The following is a 25127-nucleotide window of genomic DNA, read 5'->3' on the forward strand; positions in this document are numbered from 1 at the left end:
TGACTCCAGGGATGGTGACTCCAGGGCCGGTGACTCCAGGGCCGGTGATTCCAGGGCTGGTGACTCCAGGGCTGGTGATTCCAGGGCTGGTGATTCCAGGGATGGTGACTCCAGGGCTGGTGACTCCAGGGATGGTGTCTCCGCCGCCTTCCAATGCGTGACGTCACGGCGAGGCGGGACAGCGTGTAATGACGTCATCGTTCGATGGGCGGTGCCTCCTGAGGGTGACGTCACTCGCGGCCGGCCCCGCCCCCGCCCCCCGCCGCCGGGCGTCACGTGCGCGCGCGCGGCCCCGTTCGCCGCCCGCAGCTCCCGGCGGGGCCCGAGCGCGGCCCGGCCCGGCCCGGCCCGGCGGCACCGCCTCCACCGCCCCCTTCACCACCTCCCTCCACCATCCCCACCGCCGCGGCCATGGCGGGCGGCCCGCAGGAGAACACGCTGCTGCACCTCTTCGCCGGCGGGTGAGTGCGGGCCCCGCCGTGGGGAGGGGTGGAACGCGCCGGCCCCGCCGCGGCTCCCGCGTGAGGGGCGGGTGGGGACACTCTGTTATCGCCCCCTCCCGTGCCCGCCGCCGTCTGGAAGGAGCCGCGCCGCCCAGAAATAGCCGATCCATCCCCGGGCACGGAGGGCACGGAGGGCTCTCGGTGCCGCCCGAGGTCACGCTGGCAGCGACACTCGCGGTGTGGGAGTGCGGGCGGAGCGCTGGGGGTCGCGGCGCCGTCGGTGCCGCCCTCCCGTGCGGGGTCACCCCAGAGGCGCTGCCCGCACGGGGGGCTGCGGCTCTGCGGGAGGAAGGTGTTGGCTCGGCGCTTCCACGGTCTCTGTGGGGGGGTCACCGTGGGCAGGCGTTCCGCGGAGCCCCAGACTGCCTGGTCCTGCCACGCTGAAAAGCCAGTGCTCCAAAAGGGGAAAAGCAGTGGGGGGAAGGAGGGCTGGAGAAGGGCCTGGTACTTGTGTGCAAATGGCCTGGCATTCCAGGCCACTTCTTGCATCGAGGACCTGAAAACATGCTGGTTTTTTGTTGTGTTGAAGTAACAGCCCTAGCCCACAGACCAGCAGCCAAAATGCCTTCCAAAAAGCCCTGTTAGTTAATTTGTGACAGTTGTTTTAACAGTAATCCAGTAAGAAAATTTTATGGTGTAAACTAATTTGTAATCATCTGTTGTGCAGATTAAGTGCACTTTTGCCCTTGTCAGAAATATTTTATTTTAAGTTTCTAGCAGCTTAAATTATCTAAGTAATAGGATATTCTGTAGTGCTTGTCAGCTGACAATAGTTAGGAAGCCCAGCACGAAATCTGTTGTGAGTTTGAATCTGTTTAATACCACACCGTTGTTTTTTCTGTTGTTAAACAGGAGATTTCAGTCTCCTCTAACGTGTCCTTGGAGCATTAGGTTCATTTAATATAATATTAAACCCAACAAAGCTAAGTTTTTCAGAGACACTTCCTCTGGCTTGAATACTCTGTGCTAAGTCCTCTCTTCCCCCGCCTCCCCTGCTTGCATCAGAGCAGTACCTGGAACCTGGCACAGAAACTGTACCTGGATGTGCACATGGAACTTCTTTGGGTGCTAACACCACCTATCCAGAGCTCCTGGTGTCCTCATGTAATTCATCAGACTATAAATAAATAGGAATTCTAACTCATCAGTGTTTTAATCTGGTACTGGGTGATCAGCATCTTCCTTAGTGATTTATTGTACTCTTCTCCAGGGATCCCAATAAACACTTTCTGCAGCAGGCCCAGGAAGGCAGGAGGTCCAGTCTGGTTTTGAGAGAGCTCACAGAGAGAACCAGCAGGGAATATCCCCCCTGACCACTCTGGTGGGATAAGATTGATCTGGCCCTGAAGCAGCAAGGAAGATGCAGCACAGGGGACAGAGATGCCCTTTTAGGGTAAATGGGCCTTTAAAGGTTCAGACCTGTTGTTGGTTCTGCATATCTTGTTATTTAAAGGGACGAGGGGAAGTGTGCCATCGTTTCTGTGATGGGAAAATGAGACAGCAGATTTAGGATTCTCCAGCACCAGCCAAGGCTGAAGTGTCTGGCCCCACACACCCCACCTGCCATGCAGTTTATTGCAGAGCTCTCCTAGTTTCAAACCCTGAATTCCCATATTCTCTCTGTATGTGCACACATATTAATTCTATTATCTGCTTTTCAAGTGAGAAATGCACTTTTTGGGGCTGACTGGATAGAACAAGAAATGGACCATCAAGCTGGTGCCCGAGTGTAAGAAATGTGCCTTTCCCTACATGTAAGAAATGTTGTGGGAAATAGGTGATGTGTTTGGAGGGGTGCTGGGCCAGCCCACTGGCAGGGAAGCTGGAATTTATCTAATCAAATTAGATAAAAGGCTCTCTGCCATGCCTGCCTTGAGCACTTTGCTTTTTAATAGTAGTAGTGGTAGAGAATGTCTGCTCAATAAAGTCTGATTAAAAGAGCTCAGCTGTGATAATATTTTGCTGCACCTCTTACATCCCAAAGGAACTTTAGAAAGAATTAGTGTGTTAATGCTTGAGTAACAGACTCTGTTGAGGTCTTTCTTCAGTCCTTCACATACCTTTACCTTTGCACTTCACAGAACCCTGTTACAGTAAATGGGTTGAACTGTGACACAGAGCTGCTTGCAGAACCAGGACCTTGGGTAAAATTACCCAGACAGCCAAAGAAAATGCTGGAAGTTCAGAATATTTTATAGGAAGCGAAGATTTTATAAGATGCCAACCTTTGCTCACTTGTAAAGTGTTTTCTGCAGATAAAGCGAGAGCAGCCCTTTCACTTGAAATAATTTTGATAGAGACATTATTGGCACTAGGATGGCTTTCTGGGACAGTGAGGGTGGGGAATGGTGTCAGATTAAAATGTAATGCCCTATCTTTATGTGTGCACAAACCAGGCCAGCCTCAGATAATCTTAGTGGCCAGAACAGAAGTGTTTAGTGCTTCAGAGCCTGGGGGTGATGAAATGCACTTGAATATTGCAAAGTGCTCTGCAGTTGCTGGAAGAGATGGTTTCCTATTAACCAGGCCATTCAAGGCAAACAGACTCATTGGCCCTTTAGTTTTCTGTTCGTTCCTTTTAAGGCTGCCAGTGGTAACAGCAAACCAAAGGGTCTTGGAGTTCTGATGGGAACACAGCTCTGAGGGCTGGGAAGGTTCCGGAGGCAGCAGGGACAATGATGCCCGAGTTGCACAACAGGTACAAGCCTGTTTACAAGTCTGGGTTCCTGTTTCCCTGCTCAAGTCAGGGCAGTTGTTGCTTGTTGTTGTTTAAGAAAAGCTGCTGCAGTAATGCTGTTTACTACAGGCATTTCCTAAGAAGTGGTTCTTGGAGGCTGCAGTGCCCTTCCTAGAACTGGCAAAGAGCAAAACCTGGGCAGAAACTTCTAATCCCGAGTTCCTGTAGGCACTGTGTGATGTGTGTTCTGGAGCAGCTTGGGGCAGACTGGGGGCAGTGTTTGAATGAAGCCATGGTTGGGACTTGTTTTCTGTCTTGGAATCGAAGCCTAATTCCACGACCCCCTTGCTCCTGTGGCTCTGAAAAGCAGCCTTAGATACCAAAGCTTGCTTAAGCCACCTGTAAAAGTGTTGGAAACATCATCTGGGAAGGTGGGTGACATCCAGCTGCTCTGAATTGAGGGCACAGTGGCATCTGTCTCCCTGGGCACAGGTGGAGTGTCTCAGAGCCAAGAGGTGTTTGATGCTCAAGGTAACATCATCAGCTGGAAATTTATTGAATGACCAGTATCTTAAAATTCATTAGGAACAATCTGCATTGCTGTGATGCTCAGTTTCCTGTGGCATCTGAGAATGCAGCAGATTGTTTTCTTTGCAGTATTGACAGTGCAGCAATGAAATCTCAAAGACAGAACCTGCTCTGCTGTTTCTGCCATGCACGTCATGCTAGACCGTGTGGTGTGGTTTGGAAAACCAGAAGGACTTCATATACTCCCACAGCACAATGTGTCAGGCTGGTTACAAGCTGTGATTTCTCTAACCAGGCAGCTCCATCATCATTTTCTTGTGATCTGGGTGAAGTCAGGGGTACCCTACTGAAAGATCTTTGGTTTGCAGGGCTCCCTTTAACGTTCAGCATTGTCTTGTTATTTGCAATGAGAATATTGCTCAGTGATTAAACCTAGGACTGATGAAGTAAGTCTTACTCTTAATTAAGATTCTTGGCATCCCTGTCAATTGTTCTGGTGGGTGCTGAGGGTTTATTTCAAGTGCAAGTCATGGGTACATCGGGGGTGGACTTTGTCAAGACAGAAAGCTGGCAGCAAGGGAGAAATGGGAATTGGATTTTGAGATGTGAATATTCTGCATGTATTTTAAAGTGTTCTCTTTTGTGGAAGTAAAGGATTTTTCTGCAGCTGTTAATGTAGAATACATTACGTTTCTCCATGTGTCACCGTGTTTGACCTGTTGAAAATACTCTGCCATAGTGTTGTGTTTCTAGGGAAGTTTCTATCTTTTCACTAAGGACAGATTTGGGCCCTGTTTTGGGGTTTTTGCAAGTGGTTGGTGCAGTAAACACTGCTTAACATCTCTGGAACTATTGTTCTGCACTGATGTATTGAAAAAATCCCTGACTCACAGCAGTATGAAGACTTGGAGGCTTTGCCTTGATTGCAGCATAAGATTTTCCCAAATCAAGTTTATCTTCCTGCATAGCCCTGAGCCTTTTGGGGTCTGTGGCTGTTTCTGTAGCTGAGGGTGTTTCTCCCTTCCTCCCAGAGTCAGGCATTTGGAACAGCCCAGGAATACAAAGTGTTTCTCTTGTGCACAGTGTGTTGTTTTTCAGGCATGTTCCCAGGGACTGGAGCAACACCAGGGAGTGATGTGTAGAATTCCCATGCAGAGGAGAATAATCTCATCTGAAAAAACTGTCCTTACTTGAACTATCAGCAGTATATTTATATTTGGGACATAGTATGTGCACCCTAATGACATTTTGAGAATTGCTCTGTTAGATAATGTGGTTTTTTTTTCTTAAATGTCACACTGATAACATAAACTCTGAGCTGTTAAAACTGGTGCTGCAAATACTCACTCATTGTGCTGAGTATCAGAGGATTACGTGTGCATTGCCAGAAGTACTTAAATATTAAAGGCTGCATAAATTAACTGGATTATCAGACTAAAAGGATGAAAGGCAAGGAGTGGAGTAGGAAGGCAAGAAGACAGCTGATGCAGGAGGGAATATGCCAGAGAGGCTAAAAAATTGTATGGCAAGATGTCACTAGACTGAGCAGGTGGTGGTTCAGAAAATAGCAAATAGAGTTTCAGTGCTCTGTATTTATGAATTGTTACTGACAAAGTATTGTTGTAATGTTGGTAAATGTGAAATAAATGAGGATTGAAGACAGGGTGCACAGTAGTGGAGCATGGGTAGAGAGATGAATTGGGAATTAAGGCAATCAAATTCTCTTCATCAAGTTGTCACAGACTTACAATTGCTCTGAGTAGGTTGATTAGTTGGGTGTTAATTGTGCGTATTTGTGTCTGTATTGGATGTACATCTTGGGGAAGGAATCAAGGGGGATCCTCAAAATGCTTTCTGCTCCGAGTTAGGTGTGGAACAGGAAAGGTTTTGCTGGAGAGGCTGTTCCTGACCGCCCTTTCCCCCCTGAGCTCTAATTTCAGACAAGTGTGAGCAACGTGAGGCTCATCTGACAAAACAAGAACGCTGAACTGGAGGCTCTCTGTTGACACACAGAGACCTCGGCTCTGAGCCCTGGGTCAGTACACAAAATAATCAGACCTGATAAGGTCTGTGAGCGCAGCCATTCGTGAGCCAAATGACACAGTTTCAGCTGCTGTGCACCCACTTCCATCAATGACTCCATGACTTCAGTCAGCACTCAAAGCACAGATGCTTCAAAGAGAGAAGGCAGAGTTCTTTCTTGTGCCGTGTGTCACTGTGGATGTGTGGCTTGTCCCAAGTTTAGGTTTTTACCCCTTTCAGCAGGGAAGAGGAAGGAGCAAGGACTTAGAGAAGAAACTCATTGCACAGTGCTGTTCAATCACATCCTCAGTCTCGGTGAAAACTGTTTCTTCTGGGTACCTTTAACATCTGAAAAGCATGGTTTGGGGTCATTCTCGGACAGAATCTTGCAGAACATGAAAGCTGTGGTGAGGAAGTTGTGTTCCCTGGCCATGAGGTCTGGGGTGTCCTTTTGAACCCTTAAAGACCTTCATTTCTGTGGTTGTACAGCCAGGGTGGTCAGGCTGTCAAAAACTTCGGGGGCTTGGCAAAGAATGTTTCTGCTGATGCAAGACATGCTGTTTCAACCAGCAAAAATAAGCTGTGCTGGATAAAGCCTTTATTAAACTGGTTTGTATCTACAGCTGGGATCTTTCTGCCATTCTTTTACTACCCTTTTCCTCGTGTTTAAAAAGAGATTCTCCTACTGAAGTAGTTCATGCCTAGAAGGGGCTTTAGGAAATAAGCACTGGTACCTTCACTAATGTCCTTCTACGGATCTTTGTTCCCAGATGAGTGCAGGCTCTTTAGCAAGCAGTGGGGCTTTTTATACACAAGAAACAGGGTGGGATTATTTTTTTAAATTCATCTCCCTTTCATGGAAAACTACTTAAATTACAATTTCACATGAACATCAAAGAGAGTTAAGTCGTTGACTCTTGGTGTTTTGTGAGGAAAATTGTAAACACAGGTTTTGGAAGGAGTCACGTGCTTTGACACTTGTGTAAACAAAGAAAATATTTCCTGATCAGTTGTAGTAAATGCCTTTAGAAAAGAAAAAACCTGAAATATTTAGTTAAGTCTTCTTAAATCCCCATGTGTTTCAGTAATAAATGTAGATAAAGTACCTTTTAGCCAACCCCAGCATTATGTTTAATTGTGAAGTTGGCCAGAAGGGACATTCAATTAAAACAGAGGAACAGCAGCAGAGAGAGAAATGGGTTTGACCAGTCCAGTCCCTCTCCAGATCACTGATTAAAATGAAAATTAGGACTCATACACTTTATATTCTTGGCCAAGTGTCCTTTTCATGGGGCTCAGCCTGACTGTATTAAGATGAATATATGCCTATTACAGGATCATGTGTGTATAATATTTTATTTCTGTCCTTTTGTTATCAGAGTGGGGTGGGCTGTTCCTTAGTAGCCTTTCTGCCCTGTTATTCTGTTTTCCTGCCCTCCCTCTCATCCTTGCAGCTTCCTTCCCTCTATGCAACCCCCCAGAAAAGTTGACATCCACTCTTTTATTTAAGAGTGCCTAACTTAGTGTAGTTTTTATATTTACTCCTCTGTAATCACAAGTACCGAAGTGGTGAAGAATGATATTGTTGTGTTTTCAGTCTGTAGTGTCCTAATCCCCAGTGGCTCGTTCTCATCTGCCAACTTCCTGCTTCCCATAAGAAAATCCATCCAAGGGCACGTCTGTTTTAGGACAACAACCTCTGCAACGTGGATGCCTCTGAAGTTTTCACAGGCAGAATTCCAAGTCGTGGTAGAACATGGGACCAGTCCCGTGGTCAGTCAGGGATTTTCTGTCAGTGCTGGGAATCACCTTGGTGTTTACCAATCTCATCACTACACATGATCATTCTCCCAGTTTCTCCCACTTTCTCCCTTCCCCCAGGCCATGGGAACAGTTTTCTCTTGCCTCCTGCCAAAATCACCCTGTTTCCTAATGATCTGTCCACAGCGTGGAACCAACTGGAGAAGACAAGTCTGCAGGTTTTATTTACACGCCGTGTTGTGATTTGTTTTTCAACCTCTGTCTTCTGTTCAATTTGTGTTTTGCAGATGTGGGGGAACAGTCGGTGCCATCTTTACGTGTCCCCTCGAGGTAATAAAGACAAGGCTTCAATCTTCCAAGCTGGCCTTCCGGACTGTCTACTACCCACAGGTGCAGCTGGGGACCATCAGCGGTGAAGGGATGGTCAGGCCAACATCTGTGTCACCTGGGCTCTTCAGTGTCCTCAAGTGAGTGCTGCTGCTCCTCTCATTCAGTGTTCCTTGACTCCAGGGATCCGAGTTTTCCCTCCCTCTGTGCAAACACAGAATGTAAATTTTGCTCCAGACTTGCACTGGAAGGATTCGTGTCAGTTGGGCTTCTGCCTTCAGCAACAGAAAGAGAAATTATTCTTTTAAGAACACAGATGTATTCAGGACTCCTGAGTGCTCCTTTGAACTTCCACAGGAATTTGTTTCCAGTGCTTAGAAACAAGGAAATTGAATAAGTGCCTGGAGGGTTATTTTTAAATTGTCCCCTCACATTTAGGCTTTTTGGTAGTTATGATTCCCTGGGGATCAATACACAGGACACACTGTAAGGTCTTAATGTACCTTAGCTTGTGGGAACTATCACAGAAAACTATTCTAGAAGAAAGGACTTTTTTCTCTTTTTCAACACTGACAAGTGTCATCTTTGTCACTTTTTTGCAGTAATCATGTTTGCTGTGTCCTTTGAGCATTGCACACATAATGCTTACTTACTGAGGGCAGTGTTACAGTCTCTGTTAAAAGCCTTCTGAGTGGCTCAGGCTGCAGCACCTGATGCTGTCGCTGTGCCCTTTCAGCTGTGTGTTCGTGAAGAAGAGCAAATATGAAATTACTTGTCTTACAGCTGCTGAAAAGGTTCCACCAGCAGCTCTGACATCCAAATCCCTACCCCTGTGTTTAATACCAAAGCACCACCGACGTGTGGGTCAGATCTCCTGCAGAAGGGTTGAGGTTTTCAGGCTCCCTGGGCACCCCAGGGTGATGCAGAGAGGTCCTGTTGAGATCAGGTAGCAGGGATGCCAAGGAAAATACCGAGTGGCAGTGCAAGCTGAACGATTTTATGTAAGGCCAGCAGGCCTGGCAGGCTGCCTGGGGAGAAGCTGCACAGTTATATAACAGTGGAGTGCTAATTCAAATTCTCTGCAGAGCTCTCTGCCTGGGAGTCATTCTGGCACTTGAGTTTCTGTATTGTAAACAGCCTGCTTTCCCCTGCCAAACATTTCTTTGTCTGCTCAGAGGTGAGTCTAGAGCAGTTCGTGACTGGATGCGTGAGGCAGTGCCAGTTGCCTTTGATTTTCATTTCCTTTCCCTTGCTACCTTTTCACCTTGCAGCACTGGACTTCAGGCAGCAGTAACTAAAGGAGGTGAAAACTTTAAGGCACAAGGTTCTTAATTCATCCTCTGGGCTCATCTTTTTCTGGGCCTGTCTCATTTTTTAGAGGGAGAGGAAATGGTTTAAAATTGGATCAACTTTTTAATATATTTATTAAGCTCGTTAAATACGGTGACTGTGATCTTGATTTCATTTCACTTCAGGAATTGCTTAGCTGTATGTATTGCCAAGTTTTCAGGCTGATTAGTTTAGAGGATTGAGAAGTAAGAGCAAAATATTTCTGCTGCCATCCCCTTGCAGGCAGCATCTAGTGAGGAGCAGATAATGCTGTTGATCAACCTAAGAAAATAAAAATGTGTGAAGAAAGAAGTGAAGTTCAGTCTCTTGCTTTTACTCTTCCAGTCCTTTCTCAGTCCTGATCATGCATTCATTGCCAGACTGAGTATGACTTGGGCCTCCAGGTTTGGGAAGATTAAATGGCTGTGGAAGCAACATTAGAGCCCTACCTGTAAAATTGCTCTGTAAGAGTTAAAGGTGTTAAGTATGAAAGCCCCTTTAGTGCTGTAAATAGAAAGAAAACAGGTACCCAGGGAGGCAGGTTAAGCCTGCTGCTGATAGAAGTTCATTCCAGAAGGACAGGCTGTTTTTGTCTAATCCATTTAAGATTCTGATGAGTTAGCCCAGCTGGAATCTGCAGTCGTGACTGTTAAGTGACAAAGAACAAGTAGTTGGTGGATCTGTCTCCTTGGAGACACTCAGCCCTGGAGTTTATTCGGAAAGTTCAACTCTGCTGCAGAAAAAAAGTGCTTCAGAAGCTCATGTATCTCCTCCTGTCTAATGAGCTTGGGTTTGAAGTCTGTGGGGAACACTCTCAACAGTGCTAACGACCTAGAGAGCAAATTGTGAAAACTGGCAGTTCCAGTGAGTGCAGTGGGCTACCCATGGAGCCTGGAATTATCTGGATTTTCTTGCATGGGTTTCACATGGGGAGTGCAGTTCAGAGAGCTGCTGTCTAGCAGACTGTGCTCTCACACAGCTTGTGGTGTGGCTGCCATGTCTCACCTTCGTGTCCTCACTGGCTCATGGTGAAAGGGAAAAGCATTTCTTTTTTCATGTCTCTGCACAGGAGCCAAACTCCTGAATTGCTTGGGTACAGAGAATGCCAAAAATACCCTTTGTTCATCAAGACTCAGCTATCACTGGATTCTCCAGGAAACTTTAAATCAATTCCTGACAGCTTTCAATGAATGGAAATTATAACCTGGTGCCATATGACACCCATTTGCCTGTAGTGCACTGAATTTTATGGTCCAGTGGCTTTTATTCAATACTGTATAATTCTACTAATTTTGAAGTCTATCATGTAGCTTAAAATCTTAACAGCTTCACAGCTGTTAAACTCATTGCTTTTATATGGTTCTTTTGACTCTGCCTGACAGAACAAGAAATGTAACTTTTAACCTAAATACTGTCTTCTCCCTTGCCCCCATTTGTTTTTATTTTAAGGTCGATTCTGGAAAAAGAAGGACCAAGGTCACTCTTCCGAGGGCTGGGTCCAAACTTGGTTGGAGTTGCACCATCAAGGTAAATAGTTAAACTATTGCTAAAAGTAACATTGAAGGTGCCAACACAAATGTTACCAGTGCATTTGTGATTCAAAACTGTAGTCCCCATTATCCACCTTTTCCTAGCAGTTCCCTTCGAGGAGCTGAGCTGAGCTTACTTGATCCAGGCAGCTTCTTACTCAGCCCACTGATTGTTGCAGATCAACTGAGCTTCCTCCATTCCCGTGCATTTTGTAGGGATTTGAGGTGCATAAAACTTTTATTTCAGTGCAGGCTTAAGTGTTTAAAGCTTGAAGTGCTGCACAAATTTATGGAAAACATGGGCTCCAGGTGGGAAAGTAACAGTCCCAAGTTTCCAAAGAGTGTGTAGTGCCAGAGCTGGTGCAGGTATCAGATCTAACTGGCTCTGTCTGCAAGACCATCTTGCCTCCCATAGTAAAACATTTTTACCCTGTGGGTGTCAAGTCAAATAGGGGCATTGTAGTGTAAGGGAAAAGAACTCCAAAGCCAAACAAAACCTCCTGTGTGCTTGTAGATGGAAGTGGTCACGTGGAGGCGTCTTTGGAGAGAGATTTGGTTTCCAGAGGTGGGGAGCAGAACAGTAATTGTCTTATTTGACATTGTATTACACTGCTTTTCTTTCTTTTTTTTTCCCCCCACAGAGCTGTCTACTTTGGATGCTACTCCAAAGCCAAAGAGCAATTCAACAGCATGTTTGTGCCCAACAGCAACATTGTGCATGTCTGTTCTGCAGGTTCTGCAGGTTTGTGTTTCCAATTCCCCTTCCCCGTGGTCTGCAGCAGTAGCTGTGTCCAGCCCTCAGCAGGCTGGTGTCTGAGGCAGTGGCTCTGAGATGCACCTTAATTCTTTAAAGTATTTATTCCAAGCTGTTGCTACAAGACTCCTTCTAGGCCTCTAAATAGTTCAAAAATGAAAAGAATAGATCCTAATGTGGGGACTGGGCTGTCTGTCTGTGCAGGACCTGGGCTAGCACACCAGTCCTGGCTGCCACCTCTGGGTGACTGTGGTACATAAACAAGTCCAAAGGCCAGTGTGTGGCATGTTCTGAAAATGTACACTTAGCCTGAGGTGGTGTATGCCAGAAAACAGCAGTTTGCGAGCTCCTAAACTGACGTGGTCTGGGGAGGAACTGTTTTTTGGTCTGTTCAACCCTGAAATATTTCTAGATTGCTCTTTACTAATTTGGGATGTTTTTCCAGCTGCAATGCTCTGGTAATGCCTCTGAAGGCATGAAAAAAATTATTAGTGCACACCAGCAAACTTCTGATACTGTTTTAGCCAAATTGTTTCAGGATGTTGTATTTTTCCTACCAGGCTGGGGGAAAATAGTTTATTCCTGTAGGAAAAATACTGCAGAAGAGCTCTGCTAGTTCAATCATCAGTCACCAGAGCGGTCACTAAAAATAGCTGTTCCCAAACGAAGCCCTTAATTAGGGGTGGATTCTGTTAATGAGCAGCTCAAGGGCACCACCTACAGCCCTGGGGAACACAAGTCCAGTACAGGAGCGTGTTCCCACGGGTTTCTCTGGAGCTGGGATTCCAAACCCAGCCAGTAAGGCAGGTGTGTTGTCTGCAGCAGCCTTTAGGAACGTGACATACGTATTAAAATAGGTGCCAAAAGGAAGGATCCACTGGTTGATGCCTCCTGAAGTTTAACATGAGATTGTAAGCTGTGAACTGGGGCGGGGGGCTTTAGGCACCTCTGGCCAGAGCTGGTGACTAGAACTGCCTCACTGCACAGGGGATAAAGGTTATGACAATCCAGCAGCCTGGATTCAGCTGTACTTTTGGTTTTCTTTTGTTTTCTCCAGCCTTTATCACAAATTCCCTGATGAATCCTATATGGATGGTGAAAACGAGAATGCAGCTGGAACGGAAGTAAGTCACTGACTGAGGGAGATTGGATGCCACTGCTTGGCTAAGGGAGCCTCTGGAAAACTGAACTTCCATGGTTTTGCTCGTGGCTCTTTGTACTTCGATAGACCTTGCCCAGTTGTTTCCCTGACTCCCAATTCCACCTTTTGAGCCATCATATTTCTGTCTGGTCAGACTAAAAGTTCTGGTTCTGTGTGTCCTGTGTCAGGTGGATGCACAGATCTTGCTGAGAAGGATGTGGAAGTTGCCTTGAGTGCTGCTTGGTTCAGTCTCTGTTTTCACTGTAAATCTTCAGTTGAGCACTGCATTATTTTTCTCCTGTGTACAGAATCCTCTGTAATTCAGGGGTCATGTTGAGGATAAATGGAGTAAGGACTGAAATGCTTTGATACAGCAATGACAGAGGCTGTGGAAAGGTCACTTGTACTGAATCCAGGTCATCCAGGTGTGTGTTACTGCAGCAGGCCAAGGGTGCTGATGCTCATGTAGCTGCAGACAGAAGGACGATGAGTTTAAATTGTAAAGAAGCCACAACAGTGCAGTTTCATCAAACACCCTGCAGGCAACAAGAATCTGTTGCAGTGGTTTAATGTTCTTTTGCCTCCTTCAGCACTGTGTTGCTGTTAACCACAGCTCCTGAAGACAGGGAGGGAATTTGACAGCAGTGTCTTTTAGCTGAGTGATTCACAGTCACTGATGGATATCGGAGCAATAAGGGACTCTGCTAATAATGTGACTGCTTAGAATGGAAATTCCCTCCTGCAAGGACACGTTAGGTCAGATAAGAAGGATCTTATAGAGCACGACAACTTTATAAATAATTTATAAGACTTAATTCTGGCACTTCACAGGGTGGCACCTTTGAACTGAGTGCTGCCTCTTGAAATGAAGGATCATTCCTCACCCAGCAGACCTCTGTCTCTTGGCCTGCTGAAGATGGCTTTGAATGGAATCAGCAGTTTAACACAAAGCAGTGTCTCTTCAGTGCTGATTGTCTTTTAAAGCATGGGTGTGAACTGTGACAGACTGGATAGAACTCGAGCTGAAAGAATTACTATGAGTATGTATTAGTGAAGTAGCAAAGCCAAGTGTGCACTCTTAGCATGACAGCCCTGCTGTGTGCAGCTTTCCTAGGAGAATTTGGGAGAAAAACTTACCAGAAAACCATTTCTGTAGTTATAAAAACTATTGGAAACCATAAGGGTGGGGGGTTTTCTAATATTAATTCTTTTTCTTGGCTCATAATATGCTCTGTTCTGTTTTTTGTCTTTTTTTTAGAGTCAGGGGCTCCAAACCAATGAATGCTTTGCAGTGTGCTAGATATGTGTACCAGACAGAAGGAATCCGTGGCTTTTACAGGGGCCTGACTGCCTCCTATGCAGGGATTTCTGAGACCATTATCTGCTTTGCTATTTATGAAAGTTTAAAAAAGCACTTAAAGGAAGTCCAACCACCCCCTTCTTCTAACGGGACTGAGAGGAGCTCGACGAACTTCTTTGGACTGATGTTTGCTGCTGCTGTTTCCAAGGGCTGTGCCTCTTGTATTGCTTATCCACACGGTATGTCAACCCTTCCAGCTGGGAGAACTGGAGAGCAGCTGTTGCCTGTAATCCAAGACAAATGAGGGGGTTTAGGGATGAAAACTCCTAGTTCTTTGAAAGGCCCAACTGCACGTTACTGTGCACTGGCATTTTCAGTACTGGTCCCACCATTCCTAGGGGGAGAGACGTAGTTGGTGCTTGGGATTTGCTAGTTTAAAAACAACCCAAAAAACACCAAAGTGATTGCCTAATGCTTCTGTTTTCACTAGTAGCCTCATGTAGCTAAGTCCCCACAGCCTTTGGGATCCTGTGGTCAAGTTGTGGGCAAGAAACACTTGTGGACTGAGCAGTGTTGTTCTTTTTGGACAGATGTGAACGGTACCGTGGTCGTATAGAGAGAGCAATATTGATTATGTAGCATCAGTAAAGCATTTAGATCTGTAGTAGCTTCAATGAGCAAACAATTCATTTATTCCACATGAAGAACTCTTTTAACTTTTCCCCTTGCCTGAAGGGCAGTGTGTCCAGGATTCCATGGCTGGATGTACTGGCAGGCAGTTGGTACAGGAAGGTTTTCCTGTCCCTGGGGTTTGCATACAAGACCTTTCCTTTAAGAAACAGTGGCATGTTTCTTGAAATGAAGGATCATTCCTCACCCAGCAGACCTCTGTCTCTTGGCCTGCTGAAGATGGCTTTGAATGGAATCAGCAGTTTAACACAAAGCAGTGTCTCTTCAGTGCTGATTGTCTTTTAAAGCATGGGTGTGAACTGTGACAGACTGGATAGAACTCGAGCTGAAAGAATTACTATGAGTATGTATTAGTGAAGTAGCAAAACCAAGTGTGCACTCTTAGCATGACAGCCCTGCTGTGTGCAGCTTTCCTAGGAGAATTTGGGAGTCACACGGAGCAGAGAACCATCTCTGCAGTTCCAAAGGCTGTTGGAAGCCGTGAGGGTGGGAGGGTTGCTCTGTTAACACCAGGCCCTGTTTCCCTGCTCTGCAGAGGTCATACGGACACGGCTGCGGGAGGAAGGCACCAAGTACAAGGCTTTCATCCAGACAGCTCGGCTGGTGGCACGGGAGGAAGGTTACCTGGCCTTCTACAGAGGACTCTTTGCCCAGCTCATCCGGCAGATCCCAAACACAGCCATTGTGTTGTCCACCTACGAGTTAATTGTGTATCTCTTAGAAGACCACGCAAAGTAGCAGAGCCAAGACTCCAGTAACAGACTGAAGACCAATTTCTTCACTGAACAAGTAGTCCTTTAAGAGACTGGTACAGGTGGCAATGCTGGTGGGAGAACTACAAGTCTGTGACCACCTGTGGATATTTCCTTTTGGATTCATGCTTTCTGAAAGGTTTCAAGTCATTAACGTTAATAGTTAATTATAATTTTTTTTAACTTGATGATAATTAAAATGCTACTAAATTAAATTACACTATTTAATTTAAGTATATGTTTGTCCTTTTCCTTAAGCACAGCCATATGTGGTCAAGGAATGTACCTCATACTATCAAGTGATCTCTTGGACTGATGTTCATTAAAACTGTATTAAAACAGGAGAACTGGTTTGGACATTTGAAACTCTTGTCTTCTTACCACTGGAGTCATGTTGCTTTTTAGCACTGTAATGCCCTAAATGCCCAAATAGGTTTGAGAGTAGTTCTGGTTTATTCAAGGTGCATCATTTGTTGCTGTGTGAACACCCTGGAGTGTGCAAGTAGGACAGTCTTGTTTCTCTATTTTGATGGTGTGAACTATGCACACCAGAATCTCTTAGAAAAGTCACTTGCCATGTGATTCTGGGAGGCTTTTCATAAAAATGTGATCACAGTTCTGTACCCCTGTGCATTTGGGATATATGGTTATGCTGCTGGGTATAAACAGCTCTGTCAGAACTTGGCTTTTAGACCTTGTTTTAGTGCAGGCCTGAGAGCATAAGGACAGTCAGTGATTGTGGCCTGGCTGCCCTGTGGGAATCCCATGAGATGGAGTAACTTGGTCAGGTATCCTGACCTCAGCCTTTTACTGCACTGGGGCTTTTTTGGGCTATGTTTGCCTTATACTTCAGTACCAGGGGTCTAGAGAGTGGAAGAGAGGATAAGCTATGTCCTAAACACTATAAACTATAACTGCACTTCTGGATTCTGCTTTACAATATGATACTCAGGAAGAAGTCCCTCTTGATTTGATGTCCTTGTAGAGCAGGGCTTCTGATGGGAATGAGATACTGGGTTATCTTGTGGACACCTCACTGCAGTTAACACCACAAAAAATCCCCAGTCTATGTAAATAGTTACTTCATGTTATTACTTGATTTCTTGCTGAAGGCAGTAAGGATTCATCAGCTTAGTGCAGCCTTCTGAAGAGTTCTCACATTTCATATAGCTGTGATGTCTGTCTTCCCCTTCACAAACACAGTATCCAAGGCGTTTTCTTAACAGTTCTCATGATACAATTCTTGCCTTTCACTTCAAAATCAAATATCCTGCATACCTGAGATTAGCTCTTTCCTAAAAAATAGAATATGGTTTCATTTTTAATAATCTTCACCACTTGCAGCAGTACCTTGTAATTCAGTTGTGGTTTATGAATTACTATTACTGATAGCGTTTTAGAACTCCACTGTGTAGATTTATGTTTTGCTTTGGCCATACTATTCTCTTCATTGGTGTCATTTGCCTTGGCAGCTGAGACAAACCCTGAAGCTTCAGCCTTCCCTGGTGACCTGAACAATGAGCTCCTCGTGATCTGAGCAGCAGTTGAGTTCTTGAGCATGAACAAGTGTTCATGGACATCTTTGACTTCAGGGACCACTCCCAGCAGAGATGGTGTTGTGCAGGCTTGGAAGGAGCATGGGAAGCATTAAGAAGCAGCCTGGTAGTGAGCAGGGCTGTCTTTGATCAGGTAAAGTTTCCAGGCTGGTGTTTTGTTGCAGAAATAGAATGGGCTGATAACTGGATTCAGATCCCATTTGTTCCCAGCAGACCCCAGCTGATGACTGGTGCTTGAGGTCATGTTTGACATCAGTGTGATGTAGGAGCTCACTGCACAGAGAGCAGAATGTGTGTATACCTCATTGTGAGGCAAAATTAACTGATTTCTGTTATGTCTTACTGGACAAAACAGATCACGTTCCTCCTGAGCTAAAATAGGAAACAGTTGAGTAAAAATTGACACGGGGTTTTTTTATGGAGAGGATGAGCAGCAAAAGCTTCACTCTCTTTATAGGAGGCAAAACTGTCAAACAGTGCTGATGCTATTTTTGTGAACTGGGACACTTGTGCTGCTACTCTGAAACATTTTCTGAGATTTGCTTTCCTAAATTAGCATTCCTCTGTACTTACAGTGCTCTAGCTCACTTCTAAAATGTTAGTCAAATGTGTAGACTGCTGATGCCTTCTGAGAATGAGGGGAGGGAACTCCGACCCTTTGGAGGAGTCTGGGCCTTGGTAAGAGAGAAAGCAAGAGAAAGTGAACGATTTTTTGTTCTGCCTAAATCTGATGGAAAATCAGGAATTCTGCAGGGCTTCTGTTCCTGTTCTTTAAGCTTTGTTACCAATCCTGACAGAATTAGTCTTAATTTGATAGGGGGTTAATAAGCTATATTGGGAACTAATAGAGTTTCTGAGTTAGTATAATTAAACCCTTTTTCCTTCCTCTCTCTAATAGAATTTTTAAAATTCACTGGCCCTTGATTCCTTAAACCCTATAAAGAGTTACCATTTTTAGGTGATGCTCTGTGAGCAATCCCATTGATGTCACTGAGTATGGAATAAGCCTATTACCAGAGGAAAGAATTTGAAGTAGCTTTTACCAAAACTATACCTGAATTTAAAAATAACCAACCTTTCCTTGCTTGTGAAAGTCAAACTAGAAGCATTTTTCACTCTTCATTCCTCTTCTCCAGCTTCCACAGAAAGTCATTTTCATGGAATGTAGGTAAAGGCTTCATTAATAGACCCTTTGTTGTTTAATGATCAGTAAGGTGATGAAAAGACAGTCCTATCTGAAGTCACCACTATGATCCCATTAACTTTACCAGGACTGAACCTGTGCCTATTCATACGTTAACAGTGAAATTGAAATTACAAACATACTGTTGCTGCAATAGTGTGAACTGCTCACAGTGGTTAATTTAGTTTTGGAAGCATTTTTGAGGTATTTGAAGATTTGTCAAGTCCTTATGCTGTAAGACTTACTGCCTCCCTCTGGGTTTCTGTGTTTGTCTTGATATCCCTCAAAATACCTGCATTTGCTGAGAATTGGGATCCACGCTTGTGTTGTGATTGTGCCCCTCACTGTGATTTGTAGTGGTTTTGCACAAGTTCCTCATTAGCTCCTTTAAGGAGGAAACTTTCAAACAATGCGTGTCTGGCTGGACCGGTGCTACAGAGAGTTGATAGGAAGGGAGGGACCTCTGAAGAAAACATCAGCCAGCTCTCCAGAAGTCTTAGAGGACCTCAAAGGTCTCCATGTGCCAAATAACTGGGTGGGTTGTTCCTCCTATCCCTATCATTTGGTCTCTTAAAACAATCCTTAAGTGACTGTGCTAAACAGTGGAAGAGAGATGGAAAAATTATGTCCCTTTTACATTTGTCAAGATGAAATATTCACTGTTACTCCACGGAATTCATTACCGTGGTTAAATATATGGAGAGGGAAATGGAACAGTGAAGAGAGCCCAACCATAGTTAAGCTTAAAAGCACAGCTTACTTCCAGTACAAATATTTGGGAAGAGCTTTTCCATTTGTGCCTTTTTAAAAACCTGGTGTTTGAAGCCTTTTTCCCCCTTTGGAGCTGGGACCTGTGAAGGGCCTTGAGGGGAAGGTGTGGGAGCAGAGGCTGAGGGGACTGAGGGGAGCCCTCACTGCAGTTACAACTCCCTTGTGAGGGGAAACGGAGGGGCAGGTGCTGATCTCTATGGGGATCTCAGTGGCAGGACCCAGGGAAGGGCTGGAGTTGTGCCAGGGCAGGCTCAGGTTGGATCTCAGGAAAGGCTCTTCCCCCAGAGGGTGGTTGGCACTGAACAGGCTCCCCAGGGTTTGGTCACAGCCCCAAGGCTGCCAGAGCTGCAGGAGCGTTTGGACAACGCTCTGAGGTGCAGGGTGGGATTGCTGGGGTGTCTGTGCAGGCCCAGGGGTCGGTCTGGATGATCCTTGTGCGTCCCTTGCAGCTCAGGATATTCTGTGACTGTGTGAACGACTGCGGGCAGCGCGGCCGCCCTTCCCGGGGACGCCCGGCCTGTCCCTCTCTAGCACAGAGAAAGCGCCGCGTCTAAATTTAGTTCAAGCCAACAACTCCTCCCCACCCCGAACCCCCCGCGCCTCCCGAGCGCGGCGGGCGCAGGGCCAGGCACGGCGGGGGCCAGGCACGACCTCCCCTCGCCGCCAGCCCCCGCACGGGGCCGGGGCAGCGCCGGGGGGCCCGCGGGGCCGCCCCCGCCGCCACGATCTCGGCCTTTTTTCGGCGGCGCTGACTCACGGCGGCCCCGCCGCACGACTCCGGCCTTTCCGTGAGTCACGCGCCGCCCCCGCCGCCGAGCGAGGGGCGGGACGGGGGGGCGGCCGCGCCGCGTACAAAGCAGCGCCGCCGCCGCCGGGTCGGGGCCGGGGCCGGCATGGAGGGAGCCGGGCTGGGCGCCACCGTGTGCGCCGCGGCCGCGGGGCTGCTGCTCTACCGCTTCGCGCGGAGGTACGGCCGGCAGGGAGGGACGAGGAGGAAGGAGGGAGGGTACGGGAAGGGAAGGAGGGAATGAAGGGAGGGAGGGACATGGCGGGATGTGCGGCCCGCGGCGGCGGGAAGGCGCCACGCGGGGCCCGGTGCCCGCCCGGCGGGTGTGGGGACACCGCGGGTGTGTGTGGGGACACCGCGGGTGCGCCCGGCCAGGGTCTGGGTCCGTCCCCGAGGAGAACGCTCGGGGAGAGGCCCCCCGGCGTTGTCAGGGTGTGGGTGAATGGCTGGATCTGTTCTTGCCGTGTCCCCCGGAATGGCTTTTGTGTGTGCGGGGCTGAGCATCCCGCAGGCGCCGCGGTGGGAGCGGTGAGTACGCGGGTGGATGCCCTCACACGGGCTCCCAGGGGTAAGGGTCTCCCCTTTTTTTTTTTTTCTGATGTGTTTGAGGCAGGGAAAGAGCAGATCCTGCTTGCCGTGGTGGTTGATGAGGGCTGAAGGCGGGATGGCAGGACTGTAAAATAACAGCGCTCTTAGCACGGTGCTAGAACGCGGGGGAGGATTCCATAGAAGTCAAAATGATTGATTAGGGAGCAGAATTCTTTGGTTCCTTGTTTTCTTGTTCCTGACTTTAGAATGCATTCAGATTAGTGGGAAAGCAGGCTTGACAAGCATCAGGAGAGATGTGAGGATGCAGGGACAGAGGCTCTCAGGGGTCGGGGGTCTCCCCTTTTTTTCTGACGTGTTTGAGGCAGGGAAAGATAAAATCCTGCTTCCCGTGCTGGTTGATGAAGGCTGAAGGCAGGATTTCATGGGGAACGAGGCTGCAAAATCACACTGCTCTTAGCACGATGCTAGAACTCAGGGGGATTCTGTAGAAGTCAAAATTCTTGATTATGGAGCAAAATTCTTTGGTTCCTTGTTTTCTTGATTGCACAGGACGCTCCTGACTTCAGGACAAATTCAGACCAGTTGGAAAGCAGGCTTGAAAAGCATCAGGAGGCACGTCAGGATACAGATCTCATAAAAGGAGCAAAGCTTTAATTTGACAGATTCTAATCTAGCCTAGCGTGACAGGAGTGCAGGGATGTATGGAATACGAGGCACTTTAGTCTTTATAGCTACAGACAGCAGTCTGCTCATCTGCTGAGTGCTTCTCTCGGAGAAAAGGCAGCCCCAAGGGCTCCCTGTGTTAAGCTTCACTTCAAGTTTACACTTAGCAGGAGAAGCATATTTCTACATCAACAATATGATGCTTAAGGTTTGCTCTAAAGCCTTTGCTGTTTGTGTAACCATATAAATGATCAGTGGTACATTAACCCATATACAAGGCTTGGCATTTCTATGACATATTTAGGGTAGCCAAGAAATCCTGGTGGCCTGAAGCAATCCCAGTGAAGCAGGCAGCATTTCTTTGACCCAGTTGAGGCTAACATGCCTTTTGAGGGAGGAGATTGGATTTGTTTTGCTCAAGTTCATCAAAAGGTCTCTGGAATGGAAAGCATTTCTTCCTTGAAGGCTGCTGGTAAATTCTTTCAGGAGGTGACCTTGATAATTCTTTGGGGGTACGTGTTTGTATTTCTTGGTAATGTTCTGATATTACCTGATTTCTTACTCTGCCTCAGAAATTAATCTTCCATAGTCATCGAGGAGAGCTTTATCAGGGACACAGACATGATGTCAAACACAGATATGGTGCTACCTTTGCTTTTTGAATCAAGGAAATAAAAGATTTGATGTCCCCGTATGTACAGGAACTCCTTAATCCGTGTGAGTTTGGGCCAGATAGAAAAACTCTGGGATGTTTGGTGGTCTTTCTTTGAGATCACAGCCTGGCTGGGTGTTTGTCAGTTGGGGTGCTGAGTTCAGACCAGCAGCTGTAGCAGCATTTCCTTGGGAAGCTTGTCCCGGGTACTGCAGTGGCAAAAAGAGGCACCTTTCCTGGAGCATCCTGTGCTGTGGCCAGTGTTCTCCAGAGTGTTCAAAGTTGCTAAAGCTGCAGTTTCACAGTTTCTGACAGCCCTTGAGGGGGACAAGCCCAGAGACTGGTTAGACTGTGGGTCTGTGTCCCTGCCTAGGTCCACTGGGAACCTTATTCCCTCTTAAGAGGACAGTAAGTCTGGCTTTTATGAGAGGAGAGAGTGCATTGTAACCTATGACACTGTACTAGAAATCTGATCTTCTGGCTAAATCTTCAACCCTGTCCACAACTGCCGCTTGTGAGCAAATGTGTGACAGCATTTGCCTGCTGGAATTTAGATAGATGTGTTTTTCTTGTATTGGAAAATGGGGTTTAGCACTGGGTCTGCACTGACAGACCCCTTTGCTGGCAGGTGATGGACATGGGCACAACCTGGAAATACCCAGGAGCTTCCCTGATGGTGAGCTGGGCTGTGCCATGGCTTGGGCTGTGCCTGGGGCTGATCTGTGCAAATCAGCTCCTCTTCCCAGCGTGTCTTCCCTTCAGATTTGCTGGCATAGCCATTTGTATAATTGCTTTGTAATCCAGTTGTGCCAGAACGAAGAGTGCTGCTTTAAGTACTTTTTATGGAGAATCGGGTTTTAATTCTAATCCTTGGGAGAGGATGAGGATAACCCCCCAAAGAACTGCACATCCACCGGTGGTTTCTTTTAAATATGGAAAACCAAACATTGTCGTCTTCTGACTTAGTAGTAAAGGGGGGTAGGGAGGGGACAATAGATGTAAATATTTATAAATATTTATATGCTAAATATATTAATATTTATACATCCAGTTTATTATTATCAGCACTTATCAGTTATCAGACTGTTCTTCTGGCAATCCATTAAAAGCGTGGCCTTGAATGTGTGTATAAATGAGGAATAGTGAAGAGTGCTGGGAGTTGGATGGAACCTGAAGTCCTCTTATGTTACATGACAGACACAAAGTAGTTGCTAAACAGTGTCTGTCAACGGGACCTGCAGAGCTGCAACCTGATTTTTGTGAGCAAACGAATGCCTCTCACAAAGGAACATTCTGTGTTATCTGAGCACTGTCAGACATTTAGGGGTTGATCCCCTAAGTGAGTTTACTGCAGGTATTTTCCCCTCACTGTTGTCTTAAGCAAATATCTTCTTACCTGCAGAATAACTTATCCTGGGAATTTTGTCGAGCTTGTTTGTGTGTGCGGGTTCCACACGGAGTTGGCACAGGAGGTGAGCTGGGAGTGGAATCTCCCTGTGCTGTCAGTAATTCAGTCACCTCTTGTTTCTGAGCTTCTCTGTCCCAGTGAAGCTGGTTCGAGTTAGTCCAGTGGTACATTGTAAACTCCTCGGGGATGGTTTGCCTGGTATTTTGCAAGGCACTGAGCACATTGTAAGTGCTCAGTTTTGCATTGTCTGTCTCGGCCAGGGGTCTGACTCCAGAAGCAGTGTGTGCTGTAGCTTATTGCCTTCAGCTGCTGCCTGAATTCAGTCAAGGTAAATATAGCTCCAAACGCATTAAATCTGTATTTGAGAGCCTTTCCAAATGCAGTACTTGTTTTTTGCTTTTAAAGTCCTACCCAATTACTAGAAAACTTGTACCCCACCTACATGTTCTTGCTTAAAATGACTTTTTTCCCCCCTTGTTCTTTCTGCATCCAACAGAGTGGGAACCTGGGATTTTTTGCACCTATTTCTATGGCAACAGATCATAGGTTCACAAAAGGAAGGATTATTGCCTCTTATCCTAAATAATCCAGGACTTAGCCATTTCTTTTGCATACATTGTGAGAATGAAGTGCTGCTGTTTAATCCTTGGCAGCACTTCCTCAGCCTCAAGAGGAGAAGGGGAATCCTGTTTGGAAAAAGGTGGGAAGGTCTGGAGTCTGCTGAGGATTTGGTTCTTGGATAGGGTTTGGCATTGATTTTTTTTTTTTTGCTGGAATTGAGTGCTCCCACCTCCTCTGTGCTGCCATGGAAGACACTGGGGGTGGGGAGGGGCTGAATCGTGGTTTGTCTTATTTCTGTGGGTGCCAGAGGACTGTGAAGCAGTGATCATGGGTATGGGATTGTGGCATGTTCCACAGTACCTGGACCTGTGCAATAATCTCCCTCAGTGGGTGGAACTCACGCCGTGCTTGCTGTGAATTCTGTGCTCAAAGAGCACTAGGGTTTGTATTTTGGTGGTTAAGGAACCCTGCATGTTATACTTGCACAGCTTTTACCCCCCTGTGATAGTGAGATGAAACCAGTGCCAGCAGGTGTTGCTGTCCATCCTTCTCGTGGCTGTTTTGACAAGTGGTTTCCCTGGCATTTGGGCAGTGGGAGCTCATGGATAACTCAGACTAACGACCTAGATTTGTCTGCTTTAAACTCTTTTTCTTTTTTTTTTGCCTGTTAGTTTCAGCAGTGGTATTTTTAACTTGCATCGGTTACTGTTTTGAGCCCCCTTGGCAATGAAGAAAGTTGAGCAGGGAATATTCATTTTAGGAGGGGTGTGGGTGTTTGCATCTATTTTTGGGATGAGAATCTGTCACCCAAGTAGCTCCAACCATTTTCTTTCAGCATCTGGCAGGGAATCCTCAATGCACTCTGGAGTTTCAGTGCTTCATTGCGAGCTTCATCTCACTGTTAGCACCTAAACAAGGAAGGGCAGGCATTGCCTGAGAGTTGGATATTCTATGAACCAAGTTTCAAGGCAGGCTCTGTGGAAATGGGAGGGAGGAAGAATGTTAATTGTGGGCATCCAGCTGCAGAGGTGATGGCTGAGAGAGAGGGGAAGACCCAGCTGGCTGTTTGGTTGCAGGGTGCCAGACAACACTTCTGCAGTTTTCAGAAGCTGTTTTGCTGTGGAATTTTGCAGCAGCAGAGACCATTTCCTAGAGCAGGAAGAAGAGAAGTTGCTCTCAATTTGGGAACATTTGGACTCCTGTTAGTTGCTTCCCAGGCCTTCCATGAGCCCCCCTGCTCTGTTGCTTTCTCTGCTGCTGCAGTGGAGCCACACAGATCAATGACTTGGTGGAGCTGGGCTGGTGGCAGCTGGGTCCATCTGTCTGCATAGCTGCCATAGCCAGGCCCTGAGCAGCTGCCCTCCCTTGGAAGTGGGACTGGAGCTGGTTCTGATAAGCCCAGACAGCTGGGCTGTGCTGCCTTGACCTGCCAGGGAGCTCCTCGTGGGGACTGCCCCAAGTTCCGGGACAAACGCAGACCTTCTTTTGCAGGCAGGCCCAGGGCTCGGGCCACTACAGTTCTTTGCTCAAACATCTGTCACAACCTGTGGTGTTGGGGGTCATGTCACAGCTGTTTGTCTGTATTGGTTGTTGTTTTAACAGGATTGCTTTGGAAAACAAGGTGCTCATGGATCAAGGTCATTAGTCTTTATCCCTTCCGTTCTCGGGGAAGACGAGTTGTTTC

At 46.7% G+C, this 25127-nt stretch overlaps 2 protein-coding genes across 3 annotated transcripts in view; both read left to right on the forward strand.

Annotated features, from left to right (window-relative positions):
* The first annotated feature begins 299 nt into the window (after positions 1–299).
* Positions 300–15660, forward strand: SLC25A33 (solute carrier family 25 member 33). The gene is made up of 7 exons (XM_050322517.1): positions 300–461; positions 7779–7958; positions 10597–10674; positions 11318–11418; positions 12488–12554; positions 13830–14110; positions 15097–15660. Exons 1-7 carry the CDS (start codon positions 412–414, stop codon positions 15297–15299), a joined length of 960 nt encoding a protein of 319 aa, XP_050178474.1. The 5' UTR covers positions 300–411; the 3' UTR covers positions 15300–15660.
* Positions 15661–16191: 531 nt separating this feature from the next.
* TMEM201 (transmembrane protein 201) overlaps positions 16192–25127 on the forward strand; it is a 31571-nt gene continuing 22635 nt past the window's right edge. Inside the window, exon 1 of one of the 2 annotated variants that reach the window (XM_050322515.1) lies at positions 16192–17002. Coding sequence is in view for 1 of the 2 variants with exons in the window: in XM_050322514.1 (XP_050178471.1) it covers positions 19717–19790 (74 nt within the window). In the remaining variant the exon portion in view is untranslated. Of the gene's footprint in view, positions 17003–19690; positions 19791–25127 lie in introns of those variants that run through there. The other variant, XM_050322514.1, reaches the window with a different exon arrangement.

Source organism: Myiozetetes cayanensis, unplaced genomic scaffold (assembly GCF_022539395.1).
Source record: "Myiozetetes cayanensis isolate MyiCay16 unplaced genomic scaffold, myiCay2020 scf28, whole genome shotgun sequence".
NCBI lineage: Eukaryota > Metazoa > Chordata > Aves > Passeriformes > Tyrannidae > Myiozetetes > Myiozetetes cayanensis.